This window comes from Colius striatus, chromosome 13 (genome assembly GCF_028858725.1).
Source record: "Colius striatus isolate bColStr4 chromosome 13, bColStr4.1.hap1, whole genome shotgun sequence".
NCBI lineage: Eukaryota > Metazoa > Chordata > Aves > Coliiformes > Coliidae > Colius > Colius striatus.
Genome location: NC_084771.1, coordinates 13,314,430 through 13,335,549, shown reverse-complemented (window position 1 = coordinate 13,335,549; position 21,120 = coordinate 13,314,430). Strand labels below are relative to the sequence as shown.

General features: G+C 44.5%; 1 protein-coding gene across 1 annotated transcript in view; it reads left to right on the top strand.

Annotated features, from left to right (window-relative positions):
- The window catches only part of GPC4 (glypican 4), a 67,260-nt gene extending 46,964 nt beyond the window's left edge, over positions 1-20,296 (top strand). Inside the window, exons 4-9 of the mRNA XM_062006759.1 lie at positions 6,801-6,966; positions 12,783-12,913; positions 13,076-13,222; positions 13,599-13,735; positions 15,867-16,042; positions 17,403-20,296. Of these exons, the coding sequence (XP_061862743.1) occupies positions 6,801-6,966; positions 12,783-12,913; positions 13,076-13,222; positions 13,599-13,735; positions 15,867-16,042; positions 17,403-17,611 (966 nt within the window). The 3' untranslated portion in view covers positions 17,612-20,296. The remainder of the gene's footprint in view (positions 1-6,800; positions 6,967-12,782; positions 12,914-13,075; positions 13,223-13,598; positions 13,736-15,866; positions 16,043-17,402) is intronic.
- The last annotated feature ends 824 nt before the right edge of the window (positions 20,297-21,120 follow it).

Below are 21,120 nucleotides of genomic sequence, written 5' to 3'. Positions count from 1 at the left end.
GAATGGCCTTGATGGCTTTTTAATGATCCTGTATATTTTTACATCTTCACTAGGGAGATGCATTTAGGAAGGTGGTGTGCTTGTGCTGGGGAGAGAAAGGGGAAAAGAAGAGAGAATATTGAAAAGCTGCAAGTAGGCTTGGTTTCAAAGCCAGAAAGCTAGAAAATAACTTATAATTTGACATTGGATGGATCAGAAGCCATGTGTTGCCTTGCAAACACACACAGAGAAAAAGCCGTATGGTTTCAAGAGAAAGCACAGGCTTTTTTCAAACTATGTCTAAACCCCACAATTTTGATGCTCAAGTGTTCACCCCTTAAATGCTCTGCTTTGAACCTAGATAGTACAAAATTCTCCAGATCCATCCTGAACAGTTCTGAGAAGAAAATCCAGGATGCCATTTCTGCTGCTAGAGATGTATTGTGCATGAGGTGGCCTGCGAGGGGTTGGAGGCCTCCAGAGCTTCCCTCTGTCATCTGCTGACGCCCGATGCTTTCTCTCTGACCTTACTGCCCCTGCCTTCAGGAGACGGAAATCTGCCCATCCCCTAATCACTCGCTTGCTTACTTAGCCCTTGACAAGCACTAAAATTGTCTGGGTTAAATTGCTGCCAGCAGTGACATTTCCTGCCCCAGCCAGGGGTGGAAAAAAGGAGCAAATGTAAGCCAGAGCCCAGAGTGACCAAAAAAGGATGAGAACCTGCAACTGGACAATTCTCAAGCTGCAGCGATGTTCTTTTAATTAGTTACATGCAATTAAACCCACAGCCCGGTTGAGGGTCATGACACCGTTGAGGGCAAAGTGCCATGGGGCTTGTTGGGTGCAGGTCAACTACAAATAGGAGGTCCCTGCGGTGAGGGGAGAAGAAGGTGAAGTCAAGAGCTGAGACCTCTGACAGCCTTCTGCAAGGTCAGGAGGAGCCTGCATGACCCAAGGGCTGGGAGGGGTGGTATGGCTGGAGGTCTGCAGCAGTGTGAGGCATGAAGGGCAAAACATGCAGTCACACAACATCAAATCTCTGTTTATGGTGGGTGGAGGCTCAGCTTCCTTGGTGCTGGCATTTCTTTAGTGAAATGTGGTGATGGCAGCCAAGGAGGGAATTTTCTTCAAACTGTTTATAGAAGAGAGTCGTGGAGGGGCAGGTGATTGCTTTCCCACAGCAATCAAGGCTGGAGGGAGATCCCGGTGGCTTTCTAAGCCCCTTTGAGCTGCCTCATCTCCAACGAAGCATCCCTCAAATGTGAGGTGACATGCTGAACCTGCATAAACCAACCTACTGCTGGCCTGCCTGAGCTTCCTTACCTCCAGCTGCATGTCCTGAACTGCAGCTGAACCAACTTAATGTGTCCGGGCAGCCAAGGAGCCCTTTCAGCATTGCAAAGGGACTTCTCAAGCAGCAGTGCTGTCCAGGCGGCAAATTGCAAGCCGTTGGACCCAGGGCAAGGGGCTGCCATGAACACGGACGTTTCCTTCCACGTGCCAAGGGCAAATGTAAATGCAGAAAACAATACCAAGCACTTCTCCAGATCAAAGATGACCCTGAGAAGACCTGCCAAGAATGTGACTGCATTTGCCTCAGCTCCAGCCATCTGAGAGTCTGCGCTAGGTATAGCCTTCAAAGCATGCTCGTGCAGCAGTCGGCACAGATTTAACAGGCTGAGAGCACGCTGTGGGTTTGGAGCTGATGGCATCACCGAGAAGTGTTTCAGTCCTCTCTTTTTTTTCTTTATTCTTACTTTCTCTTTTTTTTTTTTGCTTCCCCTTACACTGTGGTTCTGCTGCTGATTTTGAAAACAATGAAAGGGATAACTGAGGAAGTTTTTGGGTGTAGGTGACAAGATAAATGTTGTCATCGCTTTGCTCATGAAAGCAAAGAGAATGCTCCTAATTATCTGCTGTGTTTCTGGGTTGGGGAGGGGCAGGTGCTTTGAAGAACAAGCCTTGTTTGAAAGGTGGGGATGTAGAGAGCAGGAACTGCTGACCCCATCCTCACTCTATAGGAGGACCACTCCACAATGGAAGAGGCAACCCCTTGGCACGCTGAGTTCTCCTCTACCCTGCTGGTGGGAGTGCTGGCAAGGAAGACAAGCACATGGCTTCCTAAATTATTCATGTGCATAGTTAATTCCAAAACACTTTCATTGGACTATTTGGGGTGGGAAGCAAACCAAGAGTTGCCTGAGTGATCTTTTACTTCACAGTGAGCTGAATGTCTAGACTGGCATGTGCCGAGGTGATGTTCTTGCACAACACTGAGGGAACTAAAAAATGATGCAAGTTAGGTTGTGTTGGTCTCAAAAATCAATGTCACTTCACCTGTCTAAATTGACTACTCACCTGTAGCATCCTACAGCCCTTCAGTTAGCTTTGGAGTTAGTTTTTGAAAGCCTGATATCATCTTTCCATGTCACTAAGTTACTCCTTCAGTCTTCCTTACCTGGTATTGTCCTAATTCAGGGGTGTTTTTGCAAAGAGGACACTGTTTAAATGGGGAGTAATTTCACTGCATTTATTTCCAAATGGTTGGATTCTTATGGTTTTTGGTGGCTGTGCTGCTGGCATGGCAACGCTACTGTTGTGTAAGCTTGGACAAAAAGAAAGCAGCAGTTATCAGTATTATTATAAATAATTATTAAGACTGACAGGATTTAAAATCTTGTTATTAACATTCTTAGTGTTAAATTGAGGGTAGAGTAAGAGAGTAAAATATGACTCTGGCTGTCTGGCAGCTGGCGGGAGCTCCCCACAGGACTATCCATGGCTGAAGCTCTGTCATCTTTTCTCAGCTATTCCTTGCCTTGGGAAGGAGGGGAAAAGGAAACAGGTTCCTTCTCTGAACTTTTATTTGCTTGAACAGATGAATCTATCTTGAGTTTTGGTGGCGTTGTGGTATTTCATTTGATAAGTGTTTGATGATGAAGTTTCTATTAAATGTATACATCTAGGCACAGTTACGAATGAGTTGGAAAAGGCTGAGGATGCAAGGCAAACCATATCCCTTATGTGAGACTCTGAAGTGGGGTGGGTATGACAAGATACCAACAGAACCTAGGTTTTACTATACTGAGAGCATGTAATTTTTAAATAAATGTGTTTTACCTTCACCAATGAATGTAAGTTATGAGGGAGTCTCAACACATATGATATGAAATGTTTGAGTTAAGCCCAGAATTGTTTACTTTTTGCTTAGTTTTAGTGGATTGTGGGAAAATCTGTATTTTTAAGGAGCAAGTTCGATATGAGTGTGAAGATCGGTGCCAAAACACATCTGTTAGCAGCTTTTAATCTTCACGTTTGACAAAGCGTATAGACATGGACAAATTGTAATTTCCATGATGAAACCACAGGGTGATGGATTACTGCAGTGGCATGGAACGCCACGGAAAGGAAATACATTTCACAAGATAAAAGGGAGAGCTGGAGTGCATTTACTTCTAGTAGAGGCTTTTACAAGGTGTATGTGCTACAACGTACTGCTACCTGGGCTCAAATCTACCAGAGTAAATCCTCTTCAGCAAATAAAGCTTTCTTTGGGACTCTGCTTTATTGGAAAGGAGATTATTTGGTTTTGAGGGTCATTCCAGAGTAGAGTTTGAATTAACTTGAGTTGCTTTCCAAGATAAACATGACCCCAGAACAAAGCATATCTGGGTTTACAGTTACATACAATGGTGTTTTAAGAGCTTGCACCTGGTGTGGCAGAGCTAACATTAAAGGCTTGTGAAGAATTGCCAGTGCAACATATGGCACATCCCACTGACAGATCCAGAGTCAGTTTGGACTTGGTACAGGCCCCTTGCCACGGGTTAAGGCTCTCATTGCAGCGATACACAGCAGTTAAGCATTTATCACTGTTGTAATGAGATGTAATTGCTCGTAATCTTTCCCAAAATTCACTCTTAGAGGTCATCTCTGCTTGTGCCTTCCTGTTGCTTTCTGATACCATAAAATGCCAGATCTGGACTGATTAATTTTGGCTTTGTCTTCCTCTTTACCTGCAACTGTATTGCAAAATAACATCTTTGTGGGTTACATCCATTGCTAGTTAGAGGTCAGTTTAGTGGTCACTGCAAGCTGGGGATTGTCTTTTCCTTGCCACTTTTGCCATCACTCTCTGCTCAACTCTGTGTAGGACTCTGATCCACAAACTTATGTGGGGAAGGAAGCAAAACTCCATTTGCTTTTAAAATCATCCCGGGCCTTTGTTCAAAGGATCTAATCCAAGTGACCATCCCATGTCATCTGCCCTGGAACACGAGAAAGCAGCTTCAGTTTCCCCTGCATCTGCTGGGATTCATATAGATCAGCCCCTATGAAATATCAAAGCTGGGGGATGCTGCAGGGCTGCAGCCGCTTGGTGCTCATGGGGCCAACTGGGAACCTAAGATGGGAAGGCGACTCCTGGGTCACTGCTGGGTGGGTGATGTTTGGCAACATGCTGCTGTGCAATCCCTTTCATAAAACTGCAGCTTTCCATGATAGGGTTGGGGAAGTCTGCAGCTCCTTGTCTTGCTTCAAACTACTCTTCAAACTACTCTACAAACACTGATGCTATCAGTGTTTTCTTAATTTTCTTCTAAGGAGGGTGTAGAGCATTTCTTTAAGGCCCGGCAGTGCTAGGATGGCCAGGATCTGCTGATTAGCCTCAGGACTAGGTGTGGAGGTCCTGACACCTACCTCCAAGTGATATAGGAAGGGATTTTTATCAGAGAAAAGACTAAAGTGCCACACTGGGATGTTCTTTGGAGTTGTGTCTCTGGGTGCGAGATGTTATCTAGTTCTCTCTTCCCCCCTACAACTTCTTTCTTATGCAAGGGCTGCACCATCTGGATGGCAGATGATACCTTTACGTTTGTCTGTGTTCAATTTTCCAACTATAAATCATCCAATCTAGCTGGTTTCTGTTGCTTGAGTTCTTCCCAGTGTTTGAACTAGCTCTGCTTTAAAGCCATGCTGCCTCAATAGGGAGCTTTCTACTGGGGCTCCTGCTCCTGCTGCGCCTTCCAAATATATATATGTGTGTGTGTGTGTATATATATATATATATCTGCTCTGAAGCATCTGAATCAGATTCCTCTACCACCACAAACAGCTTTCTATACTGAGTCTCATTTTGTGCAGCCAAACAGGCTCTTTGTGGACAAAAGAGGGGTAAAAATGACAAAAGAAAGGCAAAGTGGTGTCTGAATGAACATTACTGGCCAGACAAAATTCAGCACTGAGCTCCATCAACTGAAGAAAACTGTCCTTCTGTCTTTCTAACCAACTTATTTGCCTACTGGAGAAACTCTGGTCTTTCTGGAGTTGCCAGAAGCAACAGATTTTTATCTGCCATCTCCTCTCATAAGAAAAGATGGTTTAAAAATCTGATGTTATCAGCAAAACCAGCCTGATTATGTAGTGGTTTTCTTGTTTTGTTTTTGACTTGTTTTTGTTAAAATCCAGTGACTCCTACTTTCCCGAGCTGCCAGCTAATTTTGCGTGTTTGGTATACATAGCCCTGACGTGAGCTTCACAACAGTAAGGTCTTCAGCAAATGTGTGGTACCATGTTTGTGTACCTTCATCTCCATTCAGTCCTGTCATCTTCTCTGCCATGAAATCAGTTTTCAGGCCTCCAGCAGATGAGATGTATTGACTGACTTCTCTCTTCCTTGGAGCTGTGTCTCTTCCTTCTGGTTATGATCAGTCTTGGATCATAACCTATTTAGAGCGCTCTCTGTAAACGCCTTTCAAGAAGTCTCAAGCGCATTGCTTAAAACACTAGAGACTGCTTCTATTTTGTCAGTATATCTCTGATCACATCTTAATTTTCTATTTTCATGTGTGGCTAATTAACACTTGCTCTTGAGGGAGCATCTTTGTTCAGTGCTTTAGATGGACTCACTGCGCGGTCGGCACTAATACGTGATGCTGGAGCTAACGCTCCTCAGACTGACTGGGTGGAAATGGTTTCAATGAATGTTTTGAAGTTGGGCCAGAGAGTGAATCAAACATGAATGACCATGAGTCACTTTGGAAAATAGCCCTCTTGAGGGCTCAGGGGGTGACGTGCCTGCTGCAGATAGCCGTGCTTGCACACCCAGCCATTGCATGGAGGGTCCTCCTGGTGTGTCCTCAGCTGCAGGGCTCTAGCTGCCACCTCCTTTGGGTGTGGGGAACAGCTTTAGTTAGTGGGATGAGTGCTGAGTATAAATGAACCCGAGTGTCTGTCATGTAAATGCCATGGTGCAGGAGTTGAATGTAAGATAAAGGAGCCAGTCTCTCTGCTGGAGAGCCCTGCTGGGCAATTGTCCAGGCAGCACTGAGGAGGAGGGCATGTTCCTGGTGTTGGGGATAGTGACAGGCATCCTATCTTGTTGGCTTTTTACTGAGAAATCCTAACATCCTCTTCAGAGTGTGTTTGCAGCAGAGCTTGGTAGTACAGCCTTGTATTATGCCTTCTGGCGTGGTCTCTTTTCACCACCTTCCCTGAGCTCGAGTGCTGCGTGTCGCCTTGGGATGCCTGTCCTTGCAGCCAAAGGAGGGGTCCCACAATATACAAGGTGTATTGCACTGCACATAATGTTTTGCAGAGATGGGGACTGCCACCCAAGCAGATGATACAGACCCCTTTGTCTGCTCCCCAGATCCCTGGACAACCTAAGAGGGGAGCTCTGGCTTCATGGCGGTGGCTGACCCCATTGCACTTCCTCTGCACAGCTCTGTTCCTGCCCACCCTGGAATAAATGTGTGGAGTTCTTTTTGCTTTAGTGATTGAGGGCTAATTTTCTTCTCCTTTCCCTTTTTTCTCTTCTACAGGTGAACCCCACGCCGCAGGGTACACGGGCGCTGCTGAAGATGATGTACTGCCCATACTGCCGAGGTCTGGTATCGGTGAAGCCCTGTTACAACTACTGCTTTAATGTCATGAGAGGCTGCTTGGCCAACCAAGGGGACTTGGATGCCGAGTGGAATATCTTTATGGGTAAGGCAATATGGTGAAACCTGCGTGTGAGTAGGTGTTGATACTGTGCCCTTCACCAGAAGGACTCCTGTGAGTGGCAGTGCTGAGCTATGACAGGTTTTGTAGGTGTCTGTGATAGGTATCTTTTCCTTCTGCACCTCTGACCTTTGGCCATTCATGTTAATTTCTAAATAACTGAGACTTTCGCGTGCCAGTGACCTCTGTTGCAGCAAGCCTTTAGGAGGATGGAACTACCGTATGCTTTTAAACTTGGAGAGCCTCTTCATGATGGACCAGGCATATGTGCAAACTGTTTTTTCCATACTGCTCCTTACACATTGTTGTCACCATACAGCTCCTTCCCAAAGCCAGTTTTCTTGCTCAGCAGCCTGTGAGGCTCACTGCCAGCCGCAGTGAGCTTTGGGAGAAGCTGTAGGCCTGTATTTTACATTAAAAAATTGAATGGGACGTGTGTCTGAATCTGGTTTTAAACAGCTCATTTGGCACTCAGCCACTGTCCTTTTGAAGCGTCCATAGGCCTTACATGACGCTGGGCGAGTGCTTTTGCCATCCTTTTCCTCCTGTTTGTGATTTCTGTGCTTATAAACGGAATTACTCGATACATGAAACTTAGACTCCAATGTTAAATTCTACCTTGGGCCCAGACGTGGCATAATTGGTGATGCCTCACGCTTTGAAGGCACAGGCAATAGATAATGTTAAATGTTTTCATTTGTACTCGTTTTCCAGGAGGTTTGATTTATCTGTGAAGGAGCATCCTTTGGGAGCAGTCGCTTCACTCCGGTTAATGTGTGATGAAGTGTACATGTAAAGTATCTGCTGCTGCTACTGAAAAGGCTGTGCTACTCTTCCCATCCCACTTGTGGAAAAAAGAAAAAGACTGTTGGAAAGAGAAGATTTCCTTTTCATTAAGCTGCAAGATAAAAAAAGGGAAATTGTGCATAATTGGCATTTCAGGCTAGATTTACATCTTAGAACTTGTTTTCCCCTGTTTTGTGCCCTGACTTTTCACTTTGCTGCCTGTGCCAACTGGCTGTGTGCAGGGTATTATTTTCAGAAGGCAGGTTTTTTTTTTGCCAGTGTATTCCGTATAGGGAGTTAAATGTGACACCAAATTGGGTTTCCAAGTCATTCTGTGGGAAGCTGACACCCCCCCCCTCACCCCCCATTCCTCCCAGCTGTCTTTCTCATGAGAATATTAAGTATTTCAGCTACAATTGTTGCTGAAATAGCTCAAAGCCAGGAGACTTGCAAACATCTAGTCCAAGCAGAAAAGAGGAATCCCATGAAAGGGAAGGGCATAATGCCAGAGAACAGACAAAAGCACAAGCAGCTAATTGCTGTAGGTGGTATGCAGCTAAAAACGAACCTCAGAGGAAGCCAGCGAGCTCTGTCACACGAGACTGATCAGGGACTGCATACAATAATTAAGATTATTAAACAAGGCAAAATAAATAAATGTGATTCCAGATTGGAAGCAAAGCTTTCTTCTTGCAGTGCTTCCTCCCAAGGGGCTTCATCCCCACTCATTACTTAAGTATGGTATTAAGCTTCACTGCGTTTATTGGCAGGGTTTGCTCAGTTCCTGCACTTGGGGTTGCTGATTGCAGTGGAGTACAGATACTGAAAACTTAAGCTGTGCTTTCTTTACAAAGTTTAATAACTGAGCAGGTGCTGGTTATGTTCTAGATTTTGATTTCTATCTCAATTAGCCACTTCAGGCAAATGAAATTAAATAGATCTGGTGTTTATGGCAGGGCATATGTCACAAATATCCTCTGTATGTATGTTTAAAGATATAAATGCATTAATAAACCTAAATCTCTCCCCTAAACCACCCCACAGCAAAAAAAAAAACCCACACCTGTATGAGCTCGATGCTATTTTTACATTGCAGGTTTAAGTACCGAGTTATGGCAGTGATTTATTTTGTGTCAAAACCAGATTTAGAACCTAGGGAAATAATTTAGAGATAGCTAAATGAGTAAAACTTGCAGCAAATTCTGCAAGTGTGTATGTATTTGGGTGCACATGTGTATAAAAGACATGCACATGTATTAGTGGGTCTATATGTAAGTCACTTAATGTAAAGTAACTCTAGACTACAATGCAAAGTGTAGGTTTTTTTTGAGACAAGAAGACTTTGTACTTCCTTGCTTCTGCAAAGTGCCATTTAAAGTTACAACATAGGAAATAATGACTGAATTGTACTCTTTTCTCCCATTTAACTTCTCTTTAAATTATTTTGCCCTCTACTCCTGACACAAGTGTACCCCAATTAGACAGGGATATACTTTGTTTCCAATGAGCTAGTGGGGGGGTTGGAGCTTTCCTGAATGAACAGTGTTAATCTCCAGTGCCTTTTCATGATTTTTTGATTTATTTTTTTCTTGTTTTTCCCCCCCACAAAGGTTTACTCTGCTCAAAGATGTTGAATTCAGGCTCCATATACATATCTGGAGCGCTGCTTTATGTGGAAAGGGGTTTTTTGTTTCCCTCTTTAAAAAAAAAAAAGAAGATTGTTGTTAATGAATGGTCAAGGTCTTCCCCCTCCTTCCTTCTCCTTTTAAATCAGATCTTGGGGTTAAGACTGAGAACTGCCTTTTGTTCTTCAAGTCAGACAGTGAGGCTGAAGATGTGGGTTTCTGATTATTGGTGGCACAATGCGAAAGAATTGCTTTCTTCCTGAGAGCGAGGTGCTTTGTCGCCAAGGATTGTCTCAATGCCAGTAGCAAGGACAAATGTATGCAGGAGGAAAAGGGTCTTTAAGGGATGGAGCTATATGGTGAGGGTTGGTTTGTGGGGTTTTCCCCCCACCCCCTCCAAATCCACTTCTATCTCCTCATCACAGGGAGGAGAGACAGGCTTTGTCATGCTGTGTGTTTGTAATAAATGACCAGAGTACATTTTTCACTCTGCCAGACTGGTGAGGACTTGTGGTTTTTTTGTGAAGCAGATCTGAGCCACCTCACCATGGCTTATAAATATCAATTATTTCACACCAGAGCTGGGGCAAAATTGTTGATATTTATAACCAACTCTTCACTCCCAATGATGGAAAATGTTTCTGGGAGATGAGTTGCACGGAAGCTTTAATTGTGGTGTTAGTGCAACATGTCTCCCCTTCGCCGTGCAGCGGTGCTCACATTATCTTGAACACTAGCCAGCCTTATAAATGTCAAACGTGGCTGCCAGAGGGAATCACTGCCTGCCCCGACTGCTGGTGGAGACACCAGCCAGCTCCTGGTGGGAGGCAGAAGTTTGCAGGATACCCCCAAAAACTGGAGATGATCCCTCACAGTTCCCCCCCATCGCCCCATCCCCTTTTTAATGAAAGTTTATTTCATGTAGGCTCCTTGCCACTGTCAATCCCAGCTCCTGAAGAGCTCCAGTTGAATATATTCTCCAAGGGCAATTATTACTTTCCTTATCTTTTCTCGCCAGCTTTGGCAGCTCTGCTGGAGGCCGAATGCATTTTCTCTATCGGCAGTCAAAGCGGCGGCTGCATTCCTGGGCTGTGATACATGTAACGCCATGGCACCCCTGCTAACAAAGGGCCCAATTCGCTCGACATTCCCATGGTCTTGTGGATGGCCTGCCCGGCTCAAAGTTTACAAAGACGCCAAACAGCCAGAAGAATTGGGGTTTATGTTTCCTTTCAGTCTTTCACAAACACTTTATTGATCTGCGGCCTTTCCTGGCCACTCGGAGAATTAAGTAGTTACAAAATTGAATGATTTTTCTTCTTCCAAAAAACCCACAAACCCACCAATCTGTGCGTTTTGTGTGTTTTATCATCTGTCTATTCATAATATTTTTATTTGAAATGAGCAGCTTCCTGCAAACTGCACCAGGACACGTCCTTTATGCGCGTGAAAAACCCCAAAAGCTTTGACAATGATGAACACATTTAAGTTGTGCTCCACTTGTTTACAAAAGTCTCCATTTGGTAGCACATCAAAAGCATTTTTCTCCCCTCCAGCACAATGGTATATTCATGCTAGTAGTCATTACTCAGAGATTTGAAGCATCACTTTATTGGACCTCACCACAATACAGTCTAAGACTCTTTGTTTCATTTGTTATTACCTTCTCCTTTTTTTTCCTTCCTTTTTTTTTTCTTCTGTTTTTAAAGAAGTGCGTTTAGTTCAGACCTGTTTGTAGTCCCTGATGGCTACATTCCAGCCATGCCCTGCACCAGCTCTGTCACTGATGCTGGTGGTGTGTGCCTGTGGGGCAAGGGGCTTTCCTGGGTCCTCAGGCTCCTCCCAGGGGTCACACCTTGGCTTGGTGGAGCTGCCTAAGTCTCCCCTGATGGGGGTTTTAGAGTGGGTTGATTGACCAGTAGACCTTGAACTAACACCCAGCAAATCTGTAGATTATTATCTTCCAAGAGTGGATTTACAGGCTAGGAAGGCATCTGCAGTTCATGTGGGGGGGGAGTTGGATTTTCTTCTTATTATTTAGTCATTATTAATTTAAATACACAAGTAGCTTAATTGTCTGTCATCGGTTTGTGGGTTTTTTATTGTAGTTTAACGTGACTTGGGCACTAAGGCAGAGCTATTACTAAATTGTTCAGTATGTGGAATATCTTTATAGGGGCTTTAACGGGTAGCTGGAGCCCACAGAAGTGTTCTACTTCTTGGAAGTACCTTCTGTACTTCGGAGGAGGAGGAATGTCGTGAGAAACGCTTTTCAAGAGAAATTAATAAACTGACTGTGAAATGCTCATTTCTCCTTAATGGAAGAGAACAGGCGTATCCTTGGGAGCAGGGAGGAGCTCCTCAGGAGAGGGTTTCCAGAGGGGCCGTTTTGCCTTGGCCTCCCATGTCATGCAGGCTTGGAAAAAAATTTAGGAGAACCTGGAAAAATGTAACACAGCTGGACATTGATGAGTTTGTGACAGAGGGTCGTGAAGTGACACAGCAGAGGAGATGAGCAAACATGGTGCTTTGGGATCGAGGGTATTGCAGTGAAAACTAATGTTAAATCAAGGTGGTGAGGGGTGAGGAGTGCTTAGCAGAAGGCGTGTGCCTGGAGGCATATTCTAGGTGAGAACCAGAGGGCTTAATTGCAATGCAGAGTGAAAGACTCAATGCCTATAGTAATTTCTGTGGAGAAGCAGTGGACATTCAGTAAGTAGCTGCTCTGTTTAATGATGTGTTTGATGAGGACGCACATGTCGGTACAGGAGGAGTGACCCGTTGTTGACTGAGGGACTTTTCTATCTCCATTTGCTTAGAGATGTGCCCAATACATCATTAATGCACAACATTTACCTGGGTCTCAAGCAGTCTCCCTCCTGCAAGGGGTGTCAGAAGGTGTAATGCCTTGGCTTCCCCAGGCACAGCAAAAGCTGTAGCTCTCTGTAAAGGATAAATGGTGACGATGATCATCTTGAGCCCTTTCACTGGTGTCTTGTGTTTAAGAGCAGAGTGAGGAAGCCGGTGGCTTTGAGAGCAGTCTTGAAAAACAAATGACACAAGGCGACCTTTAATAAATGAGGATGGAGAGGAGGGTGTTAGTAATGCTTGTTCTTGGGAGGAGCTGGTTACAGCTCCTGTTGGCAGGCTCAATGACTCTCCCTCTTTGAATGTGGCTTTTCATGTATATGAGCCTGTGGCTTGATGCTGGCAGCTTGTAAGTCCTGGTGAATTTGTAGGCTCTGGGAATGGAGCAAAAGGTTTCCTGGAGATGTGTGCTGATCAGAAGTGACATTGCAGTGGTTAAAGTCTGTGTGCTCTCTCTGTTATCCTTGTTACCTGTTAGTCATGAAGTTCCTCCACATGTTTTTGTTTCTCTCTTTGTGTTAGATTCGATGCTGCTGGTAGCAGAGAGGCTGGAGGGTCCCTTCAACATTGAGTCAGTCATGGACCCCATTGATGTGAAAATCTCCGATGCCATCATGAACATGCAGGAGAACAGCATGCAGGTGTCTCAGAAGGTAAACGGGCCAGCAGGATGCTTTGACTTGATGCGGTTTATTTCCTTGCTCTTGTCAATATGTTTTTTCTTTAATGCCCTTTTAAGTGTGTATACAGCTCACGTATTATATTGAGCAGGAGCTGGACTGCAGCCATAAAACCATTTTCCTTCTCTTGCATAGGTTTTCCAGGGATGTGGCCAGCCAAAAACACTTGCCCAGGGCCGGACCGCCCGCTCCGTCTCCGAAAGCGGCTTCAGCGCCCGATTCCGACCCTACAACCCGGAGGAGCGGCCGACCACAGCCGCTGGCACCAGCTTGGACCGACTGGTGAGTGCCTTGTCCTGCAGCTGCCACCACGACAGCCCCTTTCCCACTTGTAATTTACAGGGTTCCTTAATATTCTTGGCTGTCTTAAACTCTCTGAGGGGTGTAATCTACCCATGGCTCTAGATGCGAATTACCTCAACGCTTCTATGTCAGAGAAGTGCCTCTTCTAAAGACTTGGCTTATGAGTAATACATGCTTGAGGAGCACTGTTTAATCATGTACTAAAGAAGTAAATCAACCATCAAAACACACAGCCTGAAGATCTGACCTATACACATCTGTTGTGATAAAAAATACCTTTCCAGCTTCACTTCTAATGAGCATTTGGTATTCTGGGTTATGTCCTGTGTTTCTGGTTTTTTTTTTCCTTTAATAGGTTACTGATGTGAAAGAGAAGTTGAAGCAAGCCAAAAAATTTTGGTCATCTCTCCCTGGCAACATTTGCAATGATGAAAAGATGTCTGTAGGCACTGTCAACGAGAATGAGTGCTGGAATGGGAGCGCCAAGAGCAGGTTTGGTGATGCTGCTGTATCCAGTTGACTCTCTCTCTTTTGCCCCAGCCTTTCCTGGGGTGCTGGTCCCTCTCCCCAAGCCCTCTTCTGCAAAGGGAGTGACTCCAGCTCTCCCAAAACAGGCTACTGCTATTACCTTCTGCTTTTTTTTGTAGATGAGTTTCAATGCAAAGCTAGAGACTTATCAGTGCTGTTGTTTTGAAGAAGGGAACTGAGTCTAGATACCTAGATGCAGCATCTCACCTTGGACTTAAACCTCATACTGGTTGCTAGTGGATCTTGAGGTGGTGATTTCTACAAAGTCCTGTATCTTGGCCACAGAGCAGGGATGCTCATGTTGTCTGACAGCGCTGTTGCTCCCTAGTTGGTGTTTCTACCAGGAGTTGTTGCTGGGTTCATTGTTTAGCAAGGGCAGGGGAAATGGAAGCTGGTGAAAGGTTCTCTTCTCCATTGCTGAGGTCGGTGGTATGAGAAGGCCAGTGGTTTTCATGCAAGCTTTTTATGGAAAAAATAGTTTTAAACCTCCATTTTTCTTATAAGGAAGAAATTGCCAACACGTGAATAAGCCAGAGGTTTTCTGTCATATGTGTTTTGTAACTGTTTAACTTTTATTTTGGAAATAGAAGTTTCTTTTCTTTTCTGTTTGCTTACTGAGATGATAAGCAAAATCTAAGATGTTCTCTTTTAAAATATGAAGTAATCTGGGCTTTTCTGGCAGTTTTTCTAAGTAATGGCAGTTTTTGCCCTTGATATTTTGGAGGCACAGGACAGAGCCATACCTCAGAAGCTTTGTACTGTTTTATGTGAGCCTGAAACTCTGCCTGGCTTGGCCAGGGTGGTGATTTGGGTCTCTGTGATAAGAAATGGCTCAGCACTCCCAAGGTCTTGTTCATCAGCAGCTCGTACAGGGCTTTGCACAGACCATTGCCTCAGAACCATCAATGTGGGGAGATGACAGCCCTGAGCCAAGGGGCAGAGGGGAGACTGGATGTCGTGGGTAGGTTGTGTGAGATTTTGCTTTGTTGTTATTTTTTCTCTGACTCCAGTAAGCTGTAAGTTTAGTGATCTTCTGTACTTTGATATCTCTCTGGCTTCATTTAAATACATAATATGGATTGTAAATAATAACAAACCAAATAACAATAAGACCTCCCATATGCAGGAGATAGTCTGAACAGATTTGTGTTTTATGCTTATATCACCCTCAGATTTTTGTTTATATCTCACTGCCTGGACTCCAGGATCAGTAGGTTGTGCTTAAAGCTTTTCTCTCTCTCGTGGTACTGATGTTGGCTCCATAACTAAGAAAAACAATGCTTTCTTCTGTTAAACAGTGTTTTTTCTTGCAAATCAGGTAGTTGGAGGAGGCAAATAGTGTCATATCCCTGCTCTATAAGATGACACTCCAAATAACCTGTTTCAGGAGACGTGTTCTGTTGGGTTTTGTTGCTCAGTGTTGCTCTTTTAAACCAAGAGGCCATATGTGTGTTTGAATCTGAGCACACGCACCTCCTCAGGCAGAGCAGCTCGGCTCCTCCGCTGTGGTGTGCAGGGTTACGTTATCCTGTTCTCAGCATCACAGGCATGACTTCTGCTGGGGTTATTAGGAAAATTGCATCTCATGTCTGCGTGATGAGAAGTACACATTTAATACCCCAGCTTGATGGTTAAGGTGCATTATGCAAAGCCGGAATGATGCTCTTGCCTCCAACAGTTACTGCAGGTTTTTCTGGCATAATTACAGCCCCAAAGGTTGTTTCCCCAAAAGTGGCATCTAACTGGGCATTGGGACATCTCAGCAGATTGTTTTGCCCTGTTGCCTGCAGGGAGCTGATTTATGCTGTTGTAAGCCATTCTTATTTTAAACCCCAGATCTTCCTTCTCTTTTCAAGTTGAGGAGAAAATTGTCAGTGCCACAGCATCAGAGGAACATGAAAACAGTGTTTAATTCCACATGCCACTCGCGCTGCAGGGAGGGGAAATGGGGTGAGAAGCCAGAGGGAAGATCAGGTTGGGCTCAGATTATCACCCATGCTGGCAAAGGGGGTGGCATCGCCAAGTTCCCACGCTGTCACCCTTTGGCACAGGGGGAGCTGGAGCTCTGGTACCAGCGGGAACCGTTTCTTTTCAGGTACGATTTTGCAGTGACTGGGAATGGCTTAGCAAATCAAGTGAATAACCCAGAGGTGGAAGTTGATATTACCAAGCCAGATATGGTGATTCGCCGGCAAATCATGGCTCTGCGGGTGATGACCAACAAGCTGAAGAATGCGTACAGTGGGAACGACGTCGACTTCATTGACATAAGTATGTTTGCTGTTGTTTGCCTTTTTCTTGTTCTTTTTCCCTTTTTAATTGGATTTCATGCTAACACAGGGTAGCTGGTTAAGCTGTGGGTAAGCGTGTTAGTCAAGAGGATGGGAAGCAGCGTCTCTGACAGGCTGCATGAGGAGGGTTGTTCCCTTAGAGTCATAGAAGGATTTGGGTTGGAAAGGACCTTTAAAGGTTGTCTGGTCCAACACCCCTGCAATGAACAGGAACATCTTCAACTCAGTCAGGTTGTTTAGAGGCCCATCCAACCTGATATTCAATGTTTCCAGGGTTGGGGCATCTGCCACCACTCTGGGCAACCTGTGCCAGTGTTTCATTACCCTCACTGTAAAAAATGTCTTCTCCATATCTAGCCTAAATCTACCCTCTTTTAGTTTAAAACCATTACCCTTTCTTCTGTTGCTACAAGCCCTATGAAAAAGCTTGTCTCCACCTTTCTTATAAGCCCCATTTAAGTACTGAAAGGCTGCAGTAAGGTCTCTCTGGAGCCTTCTCTTCTCCGGACTGAACAACCCCAACTCTCAGCCTGTCATCACAGCAGAGATGCTCCAGCCCTTGATCATCTTTGTGGCCTCCTCTGGACTTGCTCCTTCCTGTGCAGGAGGCCCCAGAGCTGGATGTTGTAAAGAGTGGGGTAGAGGGGTAGAATCTCCTCCCTCAACCTGCTGGTCAGGCTGCTTTTGCTGCAGTCTAGGATATGGTTGGCTTCCTGGGCTGTGAGCACGCTTTACTGGGTCATGTCCAGCTTTTCATCCACCACCACAGATGGGTGTGACAAGTTCAATGTAGATTCATAGAAAAGACCTTTAAGATCATCAAGTCCAACCCCTCCCCTCACCCTGCCAAGCCCACCACTAACCAGTGTCCCTCAGCACCTCAGCTCCATGGCTTTGCAATATCTCCAGGGATGGGGACTCCCCCACCTCCCTGGGCAGCCTGGGACAGTATCTAACAACTCTCTCAGTGAAAAAATTCTTCCTAATATGCAATCCAAACCTCCTCTGGAGCAATTTGAGGCTATTCTTTCTTGTCCTGTTATTCATTACTGGAGAGACCAACCCCCACCTCCCTACAGCCTCCTTTCAGGTAGCTGTAGAGAGTGACTGTGTCTCCTCTCAGCCTCCTTTTCTCCAGACTAAACACGTGCAGTTTCTCATCAGGCTTGTGCTCCAGCCCCTTCCCCAGCTCTGTTGCCTGAAGCAGTCACATTAACCAAAGGACCCACACTTACATGTCATAAGTGTTGAAACATCCACGGTTTTGCTTTTTCCCCCTCGCCTCGCTGCCTGCTGCAGTGGGCAGAGGAGGACAGCAGCCCTGTGTTTGTGTCCCACAGGTGAGGAGAGCAGCGGGGAGGAGAGCGGCAGCGGTTGTGAGCTCCAGCAGTGCTCACCGGAGTTCGAGTTCAATGCCACTGAAGTCACCGGGAACTCCAAGAAGAGTGATAAGAACGTGAACACTTCAGCTGCCACCCGGAGTGGTCTCTCACAAGCAGCCTTGCTCCTTAGCGTTTTCTTCTTGGCCATGCAAAGACAATGGAGATAATTGTGCAGCATAGAGTGGGGGGGAAAAAGACTTTTATTATCAAAGTTAGAAGGCACCTGCTTTCACTTTTATACCATCTAGGGACTTTGCTTTTTAAGTTAATGGACAACAGTGTACAGTTTTTACTATGTTGCCACTGGTTTTAAGATACTGATTATATTTTTTTTCCCTTGCAATTCTGGGAATAACAGGAACAGGGATGACCAATCTGTCCCTTTCTCCGGGAGTCCATGTTAGAGGTGGATAACAAAAATGTATATACAAGCCTGTAGTTAGCTCTGCATTTGTGTCTTTTATCACTTTTTGTTTGTTTGTTTGTTTTATTTTACCATCTTTCTTACGAAAACAAAACCCAGGGTCTTCTCTTGGCCTGTGACAAGTATGTGTTTCTGAAATGAGAAATATCTGTACAGAAGCAGGTTTTATTTATCATGTTATCTTATGGGGGAAAAAAAATAATTGCCCAACAAGCAGAAAACATGTTTCATGTAGTTAACTTCCCATTTATCCACATTATGTTAGTTGCCTTATCTGGAAAGAGGTGAAAGTAATTTGTCTTTTATTATGCAGTAAAACAGAAGGTGAAGCAGAGCTGGTCGGTGTGCCAGGTGCCCTGTTTGCACAGGGTGTTAATGCCAGGAACAAGTTGTACTTTCTTTACAGGAGGTTGGGTTAAATTGGAAGAGACTACAGAGAACTGTGGTTCTGCAGGCGCTAAGGAGCGTCGTTGCTTGTTCCCCGGGACCTTTGCCTTTAGCTGTAACTCCTGTAGGTCAGTTCCCGACGTGCATCCCCATGGGAATGAGGCATTAAACTTGTTCGGTTGGAAGCAAGTGGTCGTCTTGCAGATCCAAATGCCAACACGTGTCTTGTCTGCAAATTTGTTAGATGAATGCTGGATGAATTTGTAACGTTTCTGTTGTTTGGGGTTTTTTAAGGAATCCTTTGTGGGAGGGGAGGTGAGAGCGGGGTCGGGTTTGTTTTTGCAGGAGTCCTGTGTCCTCTCCGATGGATGGTGAAAGGGAAGGACAGGCGGGCAGTGCCCCTGCTACAGTTGGAGGCAGGTGGGAGTAGGAGCAAGCAGGGTCTGGCAGGGCTGAAGATTCCTTCTCTGTGAATTTCACAGAATCTTAAGGATTGGAAGGGACCTCAAAAAATCATCCAGTCCAACCCCCCTACCAGAGCACAGTTGGTCTGCTGGGAGCTGATGCCCAGTGGCTGGAGCTTTGCGGCGCTACTTGAGACACTCTCCTCTCTCTAGCTGTGCTTGTGCAGTTAGAACAGTGATGTGGTGAATGGCAACTCATTAATAAATGTATATTTTAAAGAAAAGAGATAATTTTTAAAAAAAAGTTTAGGGAAAACACAGTCTTGGGAAAGACTCAAAAATTATTGTGCACGTCTCCTCCTGCTTTAGGTCGCCTTTAGGGCTGGCCGGACGCCTGGATCTGGTCAGGAGAGCAATCCAGAGAGAGAGGGGTTTGCTCTGTTCCACCCTTGTGTTGTAAGGATAATTTTCTATTTTTATATTGAAGCATTAATTACTTGTTAGCTCAGGGTCAGCCTTATATTCAACTTTTATTTTCACACCAAATTTCTGCGAAGCTATAAAGACGGAGTATTCTTGGCTGGTATAAACAATCCTGGAGGCTTAATTTTACTAGAAGTAGCCAGTTATTTATTAAAACATGATGTTAGTAGAGTTAGGAATATTCTGGCTAGATTATTTTTCTTTAGAAAATAAATCATGGAACCATAAAATTGAAAAAGTTATAAATTTATGTGTGGGAAAAAATGGATTGTAAATAGCTAAGTTGCCTTGTGAGGAATTGGAAAATGTGCTGATACTTAGAAACTACCTCAGCTCTGAGGAATTTCCTTTCTAGCTTTGAGTGCTATTACATTTACTTGGTAGAAGTGAATCTGGTCTCCAATATGTAGCTGAAAGAGTTATCCCTGTAGACCTTGTTAGATTGTTTTTAATTTAGGGGGTTGAACTACATCCAGCTGTTTTCTTTCAGCTAAGTTCCCTAACAAAGAGAATTTCTGAATTAAATATTGCTGATGGTTTCCATGACTTTTCCTGATTTGTTTGGTTTCATGGCATTTTCTGATTGCCCTTTAATTATTTAAATGGTTCTAGCCATTTTAATTTTAATCCCGAAATAAACAAACCTTAGATGCACTACCATTGTAAATATATAACAGTAAGGTCTGACTGGATAACCCTTCTGGCTTATACCCAGCTGGCAGGCCAGCAAAGTTTAAGTGAAGAAAAAAAAGAAATGGAAAAAGAAAACTTGTTCAGAACTCAGAGAATGGGGGAACAAAAGCCCTTGTGTTCAGAGGGGCTGACTTCTCCAACATCTCCTTTCCTGGCCTGAGTGTTCCTATGTAAGAAAGTTGCCTGTAAATTCTCTTGCTTTCAGGAGTTTCTGCTCAGAAAAAAACACCAACACAACACCAAACATGTTTCTAGATTGATATTTATCGTTTTACAACTAATTGCTTACTAATTATTATTTCTTAATTTGGTACAAGCCACCAATGCAAAGACCTGTCGTGAGTTCTAAGTGTGTCCAGTTGACTCTGTTAATATCACAATGATCCCTCTGCTTTATAAAGGACAGATTTGTCACCTGGGGGTACAGGAAACGAGTAAACATCAATGTAGGATGATCAAAAGTTGTGTTCCTGCTTTTATTTTGTGTTTGTGTGTGAAATCAGCTCTCTGACTAAACTTGTCTCTACCCGTATGCTTTAGTTTACAAGGCACACTGCTGACTTGGAGGAAGGCATGTACTCCCTTCAAGTATTTGTCTTTTTCCCCACATTGCCATTAAGAGCACAATTTACAGAAAAAAGTCCCATACATCTAATTAATAATTAAAATTAATGGAACTGGTAACGAGCTTCAAATGCAAAATGAACCAGAAAGGTGATGGTGTTGGCAGTGTGTGAAGTGCCAGCTCCCAAAGAGCTGGAATAAAAAATACAGCCCTTGGAAGGACTTGCTTGAACAGCTCTGTGCTCCTGGGTTCCTCCTGCAGCCCAGCTGCTGAATTTAAGCTTCTGGTAGCAATGAAGGGAGGAAAGCAGAGCCCTTAACAGGACTCTTCTTATCAGAGTCCCTTGTTTTGTGCTGTGATGAGTGGTATGGCCCTAAGTCAGGACAAATGACCAGGGCAGTGACAGGAGTCCTCCTGCCCCCTCAGCTGAGCAGACCCTGCTTTTGTCCTCAGGAGCAGATTGCTGTGTTAATTCTGCAAGGTTCAACCTCTCAGTACATTGGTCATTTCTTAGATCTAATGGTGTTGAAGTTTCCATCAGCGTCCTCTAATTGTTTTAGTTGGATGTAAGGCTTGCTGCACTGGGGAAGATCTCTGGCATGGTCCTGGCTGCTTTCTTGTGATAGCCACACTTAAAAATCCCTCTGGCCTATTTGGATGCCTTTAATTATCATGTGTTTGCAATAATTGCTGACCCTGTTATTCACTCTTCCCTCCCAA